Below are 13979 nucleotides of genomic sequence, written 5' to 3' on the forward strand. Positions count from 1 at the left end.
CATTTTCATCATAACCTCTGTTTGGATAAGCTCCAAAGCTCTCCATGACTAATTTGCATGGAAAATTCATTTTCATCCTAACCTCTGCTTAGATAAGCTCCAAAGCTCGCCCATGACTAATTGGCATGGAAAATTCATTTTCAAAAAGTCTAAAAGCCTCATCAATATTCCAATCCACAATTGACAGGTATATTATCCTGGTTATATTTATTCAATTTAACAAATTCTGTTGATGTCCTGCTCTATTGCAGCAGTATCGGGGGTCGGTTGAATATGGTTTCAATTAACAATCTTGAAATCAATGTAACATGTTACAGTGAAATCGATTTGAAATGTTACATATAGGTTTGGCAACAATGATATATATACACAGATATTCCTCGAGCTCTGAACTAGCCCAATATATACATACAATTTAGCATATTGCAACCGTGCTGCCCGCTGTCCGCTGTCTGTAGCTGCCACACTGAACTAGCCCAATATATACATACAAATTAGCAGACTGTAACCGATTTGAAATGTTGTATGAAAACAAAGATATGTCTCGAACACTAAACTTGCCCAATATGTACATACAAATTAGCAGACTGTAACCGTGCTGCCGGCTCTCTTTAGCTTCCACACTGCACACTCTCAAAGATGTCCACATCGATTGGCGCATTATTCCCTTCCAACGCTAGCCAATTTTGCCAATCATGCTTTCCCAGTCTCAACCGCGTTACCAGATTCCAAGTCATTTGCAGATTTGACGGAACCCAGAGATGAAGAAGCTGCCATGGTCATGTCGTCCGCAGAAACTTGGAATGACTGAACATTTACTGCAACACTCTCGTTTCTTAAAGTAACATCCATTCGGGCGCTTTCCTCTGGCTGGCAGAATCCTGACCGTTTCTTGGACAATGCACAAAGGAGAAAGTGTCGACATGAAGGGCAAGAAGCATTGGAAAGCAGCCATGCGTCTATGCAATCTGCGTGGAAAGTGTGACAGCATTCTGGTAATACTCTCACCCTTTCTCCTTCCATGAATTCTGCCAGGCAAATGGGGCAATCCAGGGCTCTGAGGGGGTCCCCTGTGTGGTAAACCGTGGCTGGAAGTGCTTCTAAATCTTTTTTCTCGATGCCAGTTTTAGCTCTTTCGACATGCCTATTGGGTGATGGCTCCGACACCACTCGCCTGTAGAGCAGTCTACAGCGGAGCAGGGCATTGAATCCCCAAAGGAACAGTATTGAGAGGAACACGGCCGCCATGACGACCCTTACGCTTGAGCCGGATCCCGCATTAGCAAAGTCAGGAGTTGCCCCCTTCATAGGAGCGGATGAATGCGATTCCTCGCTCCCTTGCAACAATTTCCTGCCCTGAACACACAATGAAAATGAAGGCATACTCTGCATTTTGCTGGAAACGAGTTCCAATGACAGCGAATCTCGAAGGGGCTCAGGGACAATGGCTTCAGAAACCATAAAATTTTTAGTGATTCAACTGGGGATTTCCAATCCAAGAATACGATTACTGAGGACCGCAAATCCAAGAACATGACAAAAGCTTGGAGAAAAGCAAAGCCTGAAAAAATGAGGAAGATTCAGTACTTATGAGTCAAAGGAGCGGGGATTTCTTAAATGGTACATAACTCCAGGTGTAGCACGTATTCCGCGAGAAGGCAAAGGCTGGACGGAGGCGCCCACAGAAACCCAACAACCCTCGAAACCCTCCCACACCGGATAGGGCAAGACCCAGAATACTCTTCAAGTCGCCACTTGCTTCAAACAAATGGATATTGTTTTTTGGGGAGAATTATTAAATTATATTTTGTATTGTTTAATCTCAGCCTTGTTTTGAGCCTTCTCAGCGAATCGATATTTAAAACCTGATTGCCAAAAAGAGAGTGAACATTTTTCTCTCCACCTATTACTTTATAAAAATAGAGAGATAATATTTCGAAATCTCCATTTCTATTTATTTTTGTTATCATCACCATATACTTCAATGGGATAAATCATCAACTTCCTTATACACCGCGAATAAGATATTTGAAAAACATGTTAGAAGCTTTTAACTTTTTCTAAAACATAATTTATAAATATATTTTAACATTTTTGACTGACAATCTAAGAATCAGCCAATACAGTTAACTTACTAATTATTTTCTCATTTTGCTAATAACAATATTAGTATTAGTTTTAGAGTCATCAATTCTATATAATTATGTAACCTTTTTCTCAATCTCACTTTAAATTTAATGAAATAATTATTTGAAAAACAAAATAATAATAATAATCTCTCTCCCTTCACATATAAGAAGATTCCCTCCCTTGTGACGCCTTGCGGGAAAAAAACCAGTTCTGGCCTTATCAAAAAATCTCAAGAAAAGCTCTTGGCAAATTTGTTCTTGGAACACTACTCTCACCTAGTTTTCTTCCCTATCCTATAGGAAATGACTCAAATGGTTGAGAGATCGGTTCCACGCTTCTCCAATGTCACTATTAATGCAAGAGTTATAAACCTTTGTTTATGGATTCCCTATCCAATTCCCCAAGTCTATTTTAATAAAATTTTATTACAAGACATTTTTCAATTATGTTACTACTTCATTTTATTAGATATTTTTTATTTTTTATTTTTAATAAATTTAAAATAATTTTGAAATTAGCTTAGATTAACACCAATAATTCAACATTAATCTTTCTTCAATTCCAATAATTAAATTAGCCTAGATTCACTTTAATTATTAATCTACGAAGCCCCCATTGAATTGCAAACATCTTTTAAATTGAAAAGAGATTTGATCCCTCTCAGTGCTTATTAGATCCCGAGTTAAGATAGATCTAGGGTGGTTTAAAAGGTTTCATGGGCTCTCCAACCAATATGGAAGAGATATTGCAATTTTTTGTCATGTTATGTAAACATTTTGACCTAGTCAAAATTACATAAAAAAAATAAAATAAAATTAATAACTAAAATAAAATTGAGATAAAATACTCAATTTGCCATTCGAAATTTTTGAGCTCAACCCATGGTTTTGCCAATGATATTGTTATGTAAGAATATATATATATATATATATATATATTATATATATATATATATATATATATAAGCTCAATTGGTCTAGAGTCACACATGAAGTTCTTTGATAAGGTAATATAACAATCCAAGAGGAGTTACCAATATTCTGGAACTAATGGCATGGAAGCTTGTTAGGTTACACGTGCATAGTTCGGCATGGATGATATATAAGTTGATTATTCCTATGATTTGAAAGAATACTACCAAATTTGGACGGAGCCAGTTGTTTTGACAAAGGAGGGTTGGGGGAAGGCTTGGATGTGGTCCGAGGACAAATGTTCTTCTCTCCTACAACATTTTCATTACCTGATCCATTTTCCTTTGGGTCGACAGATGGCCCAAATCTTGACTCTTTTCTTCGTTCTCATCCCCTTAGCTATTTAGAGTTTTGGTCATTTGTAGGGGATGGAGCTTGAGGTTTGGATGGGATGGCTATACTAACAACACCCTTTGGAGAGTCAAACTCAGTGACAGAGGGAACACCAACCTTTTTGGTGGAGGAATTTTTTATTTTTCCTATCTTAGCTGGTAGAAGAAAGGGTTCCACAAGTTCGAGGTACTCTAGACCAAAGTGTTTAAGTAGACTTGGAGAAATTCTTACAGGACATCACCCCTGTGGTAAAACCCTTCAAAATGAGCACGAGGTTTATAACTCGGTGGGAAGTGTTTCACAGGAACTAATGGTTAGTGAAGGAACGAAGGAAGAAGTGGGACAAGCCTTAAGGAGTGACAAAATTTAAAGAAGAAGAAAACTAAGTGCGCCAATATTAAGAAAAGGGGCTACAATATGGTCCTCGATGGGAATATTCCAGTACATGAAGTTTAACAGAAAGAGAAACTAGCAGTCGTAGGAAGAGCTCGGAGGCATCATTTAAATTTCATGTTTCTCCAGTATTAGGTGAAAAGGTGTGGAGGTAGTAGATCAATCCACTTTCGATGGTGACCACTCTAGATAGAGGGTGGTTTTACTTCCTGTTCAATTTGTCCAACATGCATCCTAGGTTAATCAAATAATTGGGTCGTCAATTCAACACTAATCCTTCTCAAGAGATGGTCACCCCTTTTCAACGCCAAGAAACAAGTTATGGAGAAAAAATTAATTTGGTGTGTTTTTAGGGTTACCTATGCAGTTTTGGTCATAGGAGGCATTTCAATTCATAAAGAATTACCTCAAGGAATTTATGGGCATAGATATGTCATTCATTAACACAAGAGTGATAAATGTGTTCCTCTTTCTCTTAAATTTAGACACATGGGAGGGTTTGGTAGCAAAAGTGGAAATTAGGAGGTTACTCTTGCAAATTTTAGACTATGAAAGAATCTTGTTTTGTTGTAGGAGGTGTCACAAGAAAGGGCACATTTTCAAGGAATGCCCTCTCCCCTTTCATGGGAAAAGAGATATCTGGAGTTGTGCTCCCTCCAAGAAGAGCATCAACCCATAAAATGATATGGAAGATATAGAAAAATATTTGCATGAAGGTCAAGGGATGGCTTGAGAGAACACTTAACCTTTATCCAAACCAGTGGAGGAAGGAAAAGATCGATAGATAGCGGAGCTGATTGCATGACCACTTCTGGTAATAATTGAACCCTAAACTTCAGCACAACAAGCTACTCCAACATTTGATAATTCTCTTGTTTCCAACCCTTTATACTTTTTAGTTGGTACTTTTTTTGACTTGGGTAAAAGATGGGACAACTTAATGGTTGTGACACTACTTTGTCCCCTCCTCCTTCCCTCCCTAAACCATATTTACATGTTTTCCATTGCCTACCTACTCCTATTGTCACCTCATCAGCTACTATCTCCATTAGAGAAGGAAAAATATGTGTTTCCTCTGACTCAACTGGTTGGTACCACCTACATCCTCTGCTTACACAACCTTCCGAAAATAATTGTACTTATGGGCTAGGGAAATCCACCCTTGTTGAGGGTAGAGCTAGGGGCGGGAAATCTCTCTTGGCTAAAGCCCAAGTCAAAGCTTGGCCAGATGTGGAAGCTAGGAAACAAAAATCCATCATCAGGGTTCTTATACTAGCGACAACCCTTGGAGGGGTTACTCAATGATTATACAATCAATCAACTACAAGTGGATGGCCAACCCCTCCAAAAAATTGGTTCTTAGGAGATTAGTTGATTTAAATTCTTCTGACATTATGTTATTACATGAGATATTTGGCAAAAGTGTTGGAGATTTTATTTGAAGGTTGGCACTTTTTCAGTTCTAATGCCCAAGGGTGTTTGAGTGGACTTGCCATTAGGTGGAATCCTCAGAATGATAAGGCTATGAACCAATGGGGCTTTGATTATGTTTTGGGATTGGATTTTGTTTCCACATATCTAGATTTCGAATTGAGAGTCATAAATATCTATGAACCCTTCATAGGGAGGAACACTCTGGGAAACCATCATGTGAAAGCAGTTGCTCTCATTTGAGAATTTGAACTTGGGTGGGGCTCTTAATTTCTCTTTAGCGGAAACTGATTATGGGGTCCACATGAAAGAGAAAATCCCCTTACTGATTTTTTTGAGCACCTCTTTATGGATCATAAGATTATTGATGTTGAGATGACCAATATTCAACCTACTTGGAGGAATAAGCAGGTTAATGAGGCCAGGGTGGCGAAAATATTAGATCAATTTCTACTTTCCAAAGTGTTCGTGGAAACCTTTCCTCTGATGATGTAGTGGGTTGGCTAGAGAGGTGAGTATAATCATTATCCGATATTTTTGGAGATTGAAGGGGTAAGAAAAAAACCAACAAGCCCTTTCAAGTTTAATGGGACCTGGCTCAAATAGGAAGACTTCATTAATTTGGTCAATTCTACTTGGGTCCCTCACAAACCTAGTCTTGGGATCACTACGAGGGTACACTTTACAAGAAATATTGCCTAGGTAAAAAAGGTTACTAAATAATGGGTGACTAATAGGAGAATCAAAGACGAACAGGAGCTGAAGGGTGTTAAAAAGGAGTTGGAGGTTATAGAGAATTCTGATGATGGGGTTTTTCCTAGTGATGACTCAAAAACCAAGTTACTCCATCTGGAAACTAGGAAAAGGAAACTCTTGGAAGGAAAAGAGGCTACTTGGAGGCTTGAAAGTTGAGCTATTTGGTTAGATATGGGAGACAAAAACACTAAATTTTTCCAGAATTATGTTGGGTGTGGAGCCTAATTATCTTATGTATTTAAAGGTATCACTGCATTGGACCCCAGTTCGTAATGGGGCAGCAACGCCACCCGTCTATGTACGCCGCCAGGGGGGTTTAGGGAGGCCGACGACGATTATTTGGAGTGCGCCCCCCCCCCCCCCCCCCTAGTAGGGGATTGGGGGTAGCATCCATGAAGCTAAAAATAGATGTAAAATTGCCTTGTAAAATGTTGTAATTTCATAGTCAATCTGAGTCGTTCATTAGGTGGAGATCTGATGGTAGAAGTTATGTTTAATTTGGGGTTTTTTGCCCTAGAAGGACACCCCTCACTATATATGAGGGAATTGTATTGCGTCTATGTAGATCTGTATTTAGAGAGAGAAAGAGAGAGGAGATTGTGTGAGAGAAAAGAGGCAATTACAACGAATCTGATGTAGGTTGTATCTCTTCATTTTGTTGGATAATATAAAAGGAAGGACTGGCTATTTCTCCGTGGACGTAGCCCAAATTTAGTGAACCACGTATATTTGTGTCTCTCTTATTTTATGTGTTTTCTGTGTTTATATTTCTGCAATGTTTTATGTGTTCAATTTCTCTGTAATATATAATTTTCTAACAAATTATGCTAATGAAGGAAAATGGACAACACTATTTGGAAGTTGGAGGATCAAAATGGAGGCTCAACCTCTTCTTTTAAGGAGCTAGCAAATATTTGGAAACATCATTTTGACACTCTTTTCAAACTAGAAGAAAGTGCTTCCATAGCAGAGGTGGTTAGACTAGCTCAATTGTTCCCTCGCTTTGTTGAAGAAGAGGAAACATTCAATCTAATGGAGGAAGTTTCAAATGCATAACTGTTGGAGGTACTTCATAGCTTCCAAAAGGATAAGATTCTAGGGCTAGATGGGTGTCTTGTTGATTTCTTCTTCAATTTTTATGAACTTTTGGGGGCTAATTTGTTGAAGGTAGTGGAGGAGTCCAAGCAAACAGGGAAGGTCCTTGCTTCTTTCAATTAAACGTTCACTACCCCGATTCCTAAGGTGGAAAGTCTGATTAATTTCAATGACTTTAGACCTATTTTCTTGTGAAATTGTATTTACAAGATAATTGCAAAAGTTATTTTCCGTCCAATAAACCTATTACTTTTAGGGTTATACCTAAAGAACATTTTGGGTTTCTGGAAGGGCGTCAAATTCAGAATCCATTGTAGTGGCCTAGGATGATTTACACAACCTAAAATTAAGGAATTTAAAGGGGTTGGTCCTAAATATTGATATCTCTAAGACCTATGATAGGGTAAGCTAGCTATAACTTCGATTTTTATTAACACATATAGATTTCAAAGTACATGTCATAACTTGGGTCATGAACTACCTCACAATGACTTCCTTTGTTGTATTGATCAATGGCTCTGCATCCCTATTCTTTCATTCCCAAAGAGGGTTGAGGCAAGGTTATCCCTTATCCCCACTTTTATTCCTCCTTGTTACTAAAGGTCTCAACCGTCTCTTAACAGATGTCGGGCAGAGAGGGACATTCATAGGAGTAAAGGTAGCATAAAACTTGTTTATAACACACCTATTGTTTGTAGCTGATATGTTAATTTTATGTGGTGGGCCGCATAAAGTCATTGAGTTCCTAAATCAGGCCCTTTTTATATTTCGGAAGGCCGCGATATGGAAATTAACTCCACAAAATCAATATTGTCGAGCCATATTTTGGAAGATTGGGAGCTTCACTTTATAACTAACACCTTTTTCTTTCACTTTAATTCTTTTTTATGATGGTCTCAAATACTTAGGATTTCAACTAAAACCAAATGCTTACAGGAAGGAGGATTGGTCCTAGCTTCTTGAAAATTAGAAAACGACTTAAAATGTGGAGAGAGAGATGGCTCTCCCATAGGGGAAGGTTGGTGTTGATAAAATCAGTCCTGGAAGCTATTCCAGTCTATTGGATGTTCCTAACTTTGGTACGAAAAGTAATTTTGGAGAAAATGTGAAATATATGCCTAAGATTCCTATGGATGGTTCTCGAGATCATTTTGTTATGCCTAAGGTCAAATGGGATATAATTACAGTCCAAAAATCTTGGGGTAGATAGGGTCTAAAAAATCTACCTTTATTTGCCAAGTTGCTTGTAGCCAAGGTAGGTTAAAGACTATTTTCCACAGAGAGCCTCCAAACAACGATTTTGCATTCAAAATATATCCTTCCTTACACAATTGAGGAATGGTTAAGACTTTCAAGCAAAGGTAATTCTAATATGTGTAATATGGAACACGGTGCTTGTATCCTTCCATCTAATTAAAGATGGTCTCTCATGGAGAATTGGCAATGGTAAAAACAGAGAATTGGTATTGATCCCATGGGCAACTTGTGAGAATGAATACAAGATTACATAAGAACTGGTCTTATTTTTAAATAGAAATGACACATTCACTCTAAACCTTGCTACTAAGTAGGAGACTATGACCATTAGGGCTCAAAGGTGGCCAATAGTTGAATAGTTTTGCATTGGGGAAAACCATGTGGGTGCATGGAGGGATTTTACTGCTTGGATGCAAGCTACACATATTCAATTAATAGACACAAAAGATGAATTGATATGGTCATTCTCCTCTTTTGGGGATTATACTCCCAAGATGGGATATCTTCTCTTAATGGTGGAAAGGCTAGGAGAAGAGCAACAATGGTAGTGGAAACCATTGTGGAAAATCAAATTCCCAACAAAATCCTCACATTTTATAATGTGTAATATTGAAATCAAAGTTCGTACATGGGATAATTTATAGAAGAGGAAATTTGAGGGATCTAGCTGGTGTGCTCTTTCTAGGCATGAGATTGAGATAGTTCAACATATTTTTTTTGATTTCCCCTACATGAAGAATTTTTTGTCTTTGTGTAAAATAAAATCCCCCTGGCAACTGAATGGAAAGGAAGAAGTATATTAAAATCTTGGAGGAGGTGGACTGAGAATAGACCCAACAAAATTTTTCAGGTTCCCCTGCTTCTGTGTTGGGACATTTGGCTAGCTAGGAAAAAATCAATTTTCTATGATGCCCCTACTTGCCTTGATAGGTATGCAACCCAAAGCCTTGCTATTTTTGCTTCCCTTCCTCAAAATATTGTGATTTGTGCTGATAGATATGTTTTTGTGTAAGTTTTCAATAAGTCTAAACCATGGGTTTTTGTTGGGTCCCTATAATACTAGTGATTACCCCATTACTATTGTAGTTATACCCCTTATTTATATTGTTGTGCCCCTATTACCCCTATATTGTTATTTCTGTGCCCCATAGAATCCCTCTATTGTTATTTTTGTGGCTTTATATTATTATTGTTAGGTCGGCTGGATTATATTGTGATTCCCTAGACTCCTATATATAGAAAGGAGGTTTTGTCATTTGTATCATCCAAGAATTGTTCATTTATGTAATGTAAAGGAGGTTTCCCCCTTGAAGAGGCTGAATTCTAAGGCGTGGATCTCTCTTTTCTATCTTTTTGTGAGCTGGTTTCATAACATTTGGTATCAAAGCTTTGGATTCTAGGGTTTCGCTGCTCCAAACAGGTCATCGTGGCATTTTCGCTATAACGTTTTTTCTGTGACGTTTCAGAAGTCGCAAAAAAAACCCATTTGAGAATAAATAGCGCTAAACCTTGGGTCCAAATTTCAGAGCTTTTCGCGCGATATTTGCGGAGATATGATCTGAGGAAGTTGGCCTTTTTGCAGACTCCTGAATTACATTCAAAACAGGTGACCTGGGGAAAATCGTCATAACTTTCTATCTAGGGATCGGATTGAAATTTCGTAAGAAGGTACATAAATAGGACGGACTGTAGTTTCTTGTGTGTGTGTTTCAGATTCAAAGGTTGAAACAGTGACTCGTGGCACATCGTACAAGTTCGCTCTACTGAACCAGTCTAAAAACAAGTCACTGTGGGAGATTTCACATAACTCTTCCTTGGAGAATCCAATTTGGCTCAGACTTGTGGCATTGAAAAGAGGACGCAGAAGGCTACTACAGGTAGCAATTTCAGAATTGGATGATCCGAAATTACAGAGATACATCAGATTCAATATTAGGCTTCTATAAAGTGAAAAAAGGTGTGTAGTTTTTTTTTTAATTTTTGTGTAAGCTTGCTTTAACGGAATTCAAAGGGCATAGTAAAGCATTATTATCGGTAACTGATGCCCCGAGGAAAGAAAATGCAAACACCTAGTAAGGAACCTGAAAGCTATAGCATGACCCATGAAGAAGAGGAAGAAATGCTACATGATCTATCAAAATTACAAGAACAAGTGCAACAAATGTCACGCTCACAAAAGCTAACAGAAGCTAAGATAAGTGGCGTGGAATCTAAGATAAATGGCATGGAATCTAAGATAAATGGTGTGGAATCTAAGATAAAGGGCATGGAAGCTAAGATGGATGATTCGAAGACAGATTTGAAGAGAGACATGGCAGATTTGAAGATAGATATGAAGACAGACATGGAAGAATTGAAGAAGTTGCTACAAGAAAGGGTCACTAATGGTGAAAAGGTAGTAAAGGAAACTCATGATGAGAACAAAAGAAATGTTAATCATGATTCCATAGACGCTAATGTTGGATCGAAGAATCACCATATTCCAAAAATCGATATGAGGAAGTTTGATGGCAAGGATCCCGCCACATGGATATTACAGATGGAGCAATTCTTCGATCTCAATAATGTGCAAAACGCACAAAAGGTACGTATGGCAACTGTATATTTGGAACCAAATCAGTTTGTATGGTATCAATGGCTTTGCTCTCATAAACAATTTATCACTTGGGCAATTTTTACGGAAGAATTGATAGCACATTATGAAGATATAAAAAGCAACACTTTTTTTAGCCAATTGATAAGTCTCAAACAAAAGGGTTCAGTAATGGAGCACATTGAGGAGTTCCAAAAATTGAGAATAAGGGTAAAAGATATTCCAGAGGAGCATAGGATTGATGTGTTCATAGGGTCTTTAAAGGATAATATCCAACATGATGTTCGCCTTTGGGAACCTGATTCATTAGAGAAGGCATTCAGGTTAGCAAGAAAAATGGAAAGCAAAATTATGGCAACCAGGAAGCATACCACTCACAACTATAAAGACGGAAGTGTTGTTGCCCCTAGTCTTCCACAACCTATAAGTTTGACACCACAAAAATTGGAAGAAAAAAGAGCAAAAGGACTTTGTTACAGTTGTGATAGCAAATACACAAAAGGTCATAAGTGTGCTAAGAAGAAATTATTCTACATAGATTGTGAAGAGGAAGAAGAAAAGGAGCAAGAAAGGTCAAAAGAAGAAGATATACTGCAGGAACAAAGCCTAGATGAAGAACAAATAAATCCGACCATATCTTGTAATGCATTGGCGGGAATTACCACTCCTCAAACCATCAAGATAGAAGGACAAATCAAGAAGAAAAAGGTAATAGTGTTGATTGATTCAGGAAGCACCCACAATTTTATTCATTGTAGGGTAGCAAAAGAATTGAATTGCTTCCTATATCCAGCACCAGAGTGTCAAGTGATGATTGCAAATGGAGGAACAATAAATTGCTCTGGAAAGTGCCATAATATCAAGCTATCCATGGGAGAATATGTATTGACTAGCCCAATGCTTTCCATTCCAATGGGAGGTGCGGATGTTGTACTAGGAGTCCAATGGCTACAATCCTTGGGTACAATAGCTTTTAATTTTCAAGAACTTTTCATCAAATTTTCTACGGAAGGAAAGGAAGTTGAATTAAGGGGTATTTCAGGGAAACCAGGAAAGATAATCAGCTCTCATGGTATGACAAAGCTTCTAAAAAAGGAGCAAAGAGGTGTAATTGCACAATTATGCTCGCTAGATGTTTCCACATTGTAATCATCTATTTCTCCAGATCTCCAAAAAGTCCTCGACAATCATTCCAAGGTATTTGAGACTCCCAAGGGTCTCCCACCTAAGCATGATCATGATCATGCTATTCATCTGATTCCAGGAAGTGTTCCTCCAAACATCAGGCCGTACAGATATCCCTATGTCCAAAATAGTGAAATTGAACGTATGGTTGCAGAAATGCTAGAGGCTGGTATAATTCAACCGAGTCAAAGTTCTTTCTCAGCTCCAGTAGTATTGGTGCACAAGAAGGATGGATCATGGCGCATGTGTCCAGATTATAGGGAGCTCAACAAGCTCACTATTAAAGATAAGTTCCCCATTCCTGTTATTGATGAATTACTGGATGAATTGCATGGATCAATTTACTTCACCAAGTTGGATCTTCGTTCGGGATATCATCAAATCAGAATGAAGGTTGAAGACATTCCGAAAACGGCATTTAGAACTCATGAGGGTCATTATGAATTTTTTGTCATGCCTTTTGGCCTTACCAATGCACCTTCAACATTTCAAGGTTTGATGAATTCAATTTTCAAACCATTCCTTAGAAAATTTGTGTTAGTATTTTTTGATGATATACTAATCTACAGCAAGTCTTGGAAGGATCATGTTGAACATGTTGACAGGGTGCTACAACTATTGGAGGAGAAACAATTATATGCAAAAAGATCCAAATGTTCCTTTGGAGTCCAGGAGGTGGAATATTTGGGTCATATTGTATCTCATGAAGGAGTTAAGGTAGACCCTAGCAAAATTAAAGCCATTAAGGAATGGAAAATCCCCACATCCATAAAGCATCTACGAGGATTTCTTGGGTTGACAGGGTATTATCGCAAGTTTGTTAAGAATTATGGGAGAATAGCAGCACCTCTAACAACATTATTGAAGAAAGATTCATTTTCATGGACTCCGGAAGCAACAAAGGCCTTTGAACATCTTAAAGAGGCAATGTGCCAAGCACCGGTCTTAGCTACACCGGACTTCACAAAAACCTTTATTGTGGAATGTGATGCTTCAGGAAATGGAATTGGTGCTGTTCTAATGCAAGATGAAAGACTCATTGCTTTTGAAAGTCGTCCAATCAAGGGAAAGTTTTTAAGCAAAGCTATTTATGAGAAGGAAATGTTGGCAATAGTCCATGCACTTAAGAAATGGCGACCCTACCTAATGGGAAGACACTTCAAGGTAAAAACGGATCATGATAGCCTTAAATACTTTTTAGAACAAAGATTATCCTCTGAAGAGCAACAAAAGTGGGTCACAAAGATGTTGGGTTATGACTTTGAAATCATCTACAAAAAAGGGAAGCAAAATGTGGTGGCAGATGCACTCTCAAGAAAGGATGAGGATGTGGAAGCATTGTTGTGTGCCATTTCTATTATCCAACCAGATTTGATAAATGAAGCAAGGGAGGAATGGAAGAATGACGAAGAAGTGTGGGCACTTATTCGAAAGCTACAACAAGATTCCAGTACTTCTGATACATTTAGCTGGAAAAATGATTCGTTATGGTACAAAGATCGCTTATACCTCTGTAAGAATTCCCAGCTAAAACAAAAGATTCTTATGGAATTGCACACTTCTCCCTTAGGAGGGCACTCAGGATTTTTAAAAACTTACCACAGGGTTAAGAAGGAATTTTTTTGGGATGGCCTTAAATCAGATATTCAAAAGTTTGTGGCAGAATGTTTGGTTTGCCAGCAAAATAAAGTTGAAACAATTAAGACATCGGGTCTATTACAACCTTTATCCATTCCAAGCCAACGTTGGGAGGAGGTTTCAATGGATTTTATCACAGGTTTACCCAAGTCTGAGGGAAAGAGTGTCATCATGGTGGTAGTTGACAGACTTACCAA

At 38.1% G+C, this 13979-nt stretch overlaps 1 protein-coding gene across 1 annotated transcript; it reads right to left on the bottom strand.

Annotated features, from left to right (window-relative positions):
• Positions 1–263: 263 nt before the first annotated feature.
• LOC149235244 (RING-H2 finger protein ATL8-like) lies at positions 264–1760 on the bottom strand. The gene has a single exon (XM_089461325.1). It carries the CDS (start codon positions 1459–1461, stop codon positions 694–696), a length of 768 nt encoding a protein of 255 aa, XP_089317451.1. The 5' UTR covers positions 1462–1760; the 3' UTR covers positions 264–693.
• Positions 1761–13979: the final 12219 nt, after the last annotated feature.

The sequence above is a fragment of the Pinus tabuliformis genome, chromosome 8 (assembly GCF_031772625.1).
Source record: "Pinus tabuliformis cultivar Carrire ecotype Pingquan chromosome 8, CPIR1, whole genome shotgun sequence".
In the NCBI taxonomy this organism is placed as follows: domain Eukaryota; kingdom Viridiplantae; phylum Streptophyta; class Pinopsida; order Pinales; family Pinaceae; genus Pinus; species Pinus tabuliformis.

Bases quoted from the DNA above. Each gene is read 5' to 3' on its own strand.
- LOC149235244 (XM_089461325.1), bottom strand. From the start codon at position 1,461: ATGGTTTCTGAAGCCATTGTCCCTGAGCCCCTTCGAGATTCGCTGTCA.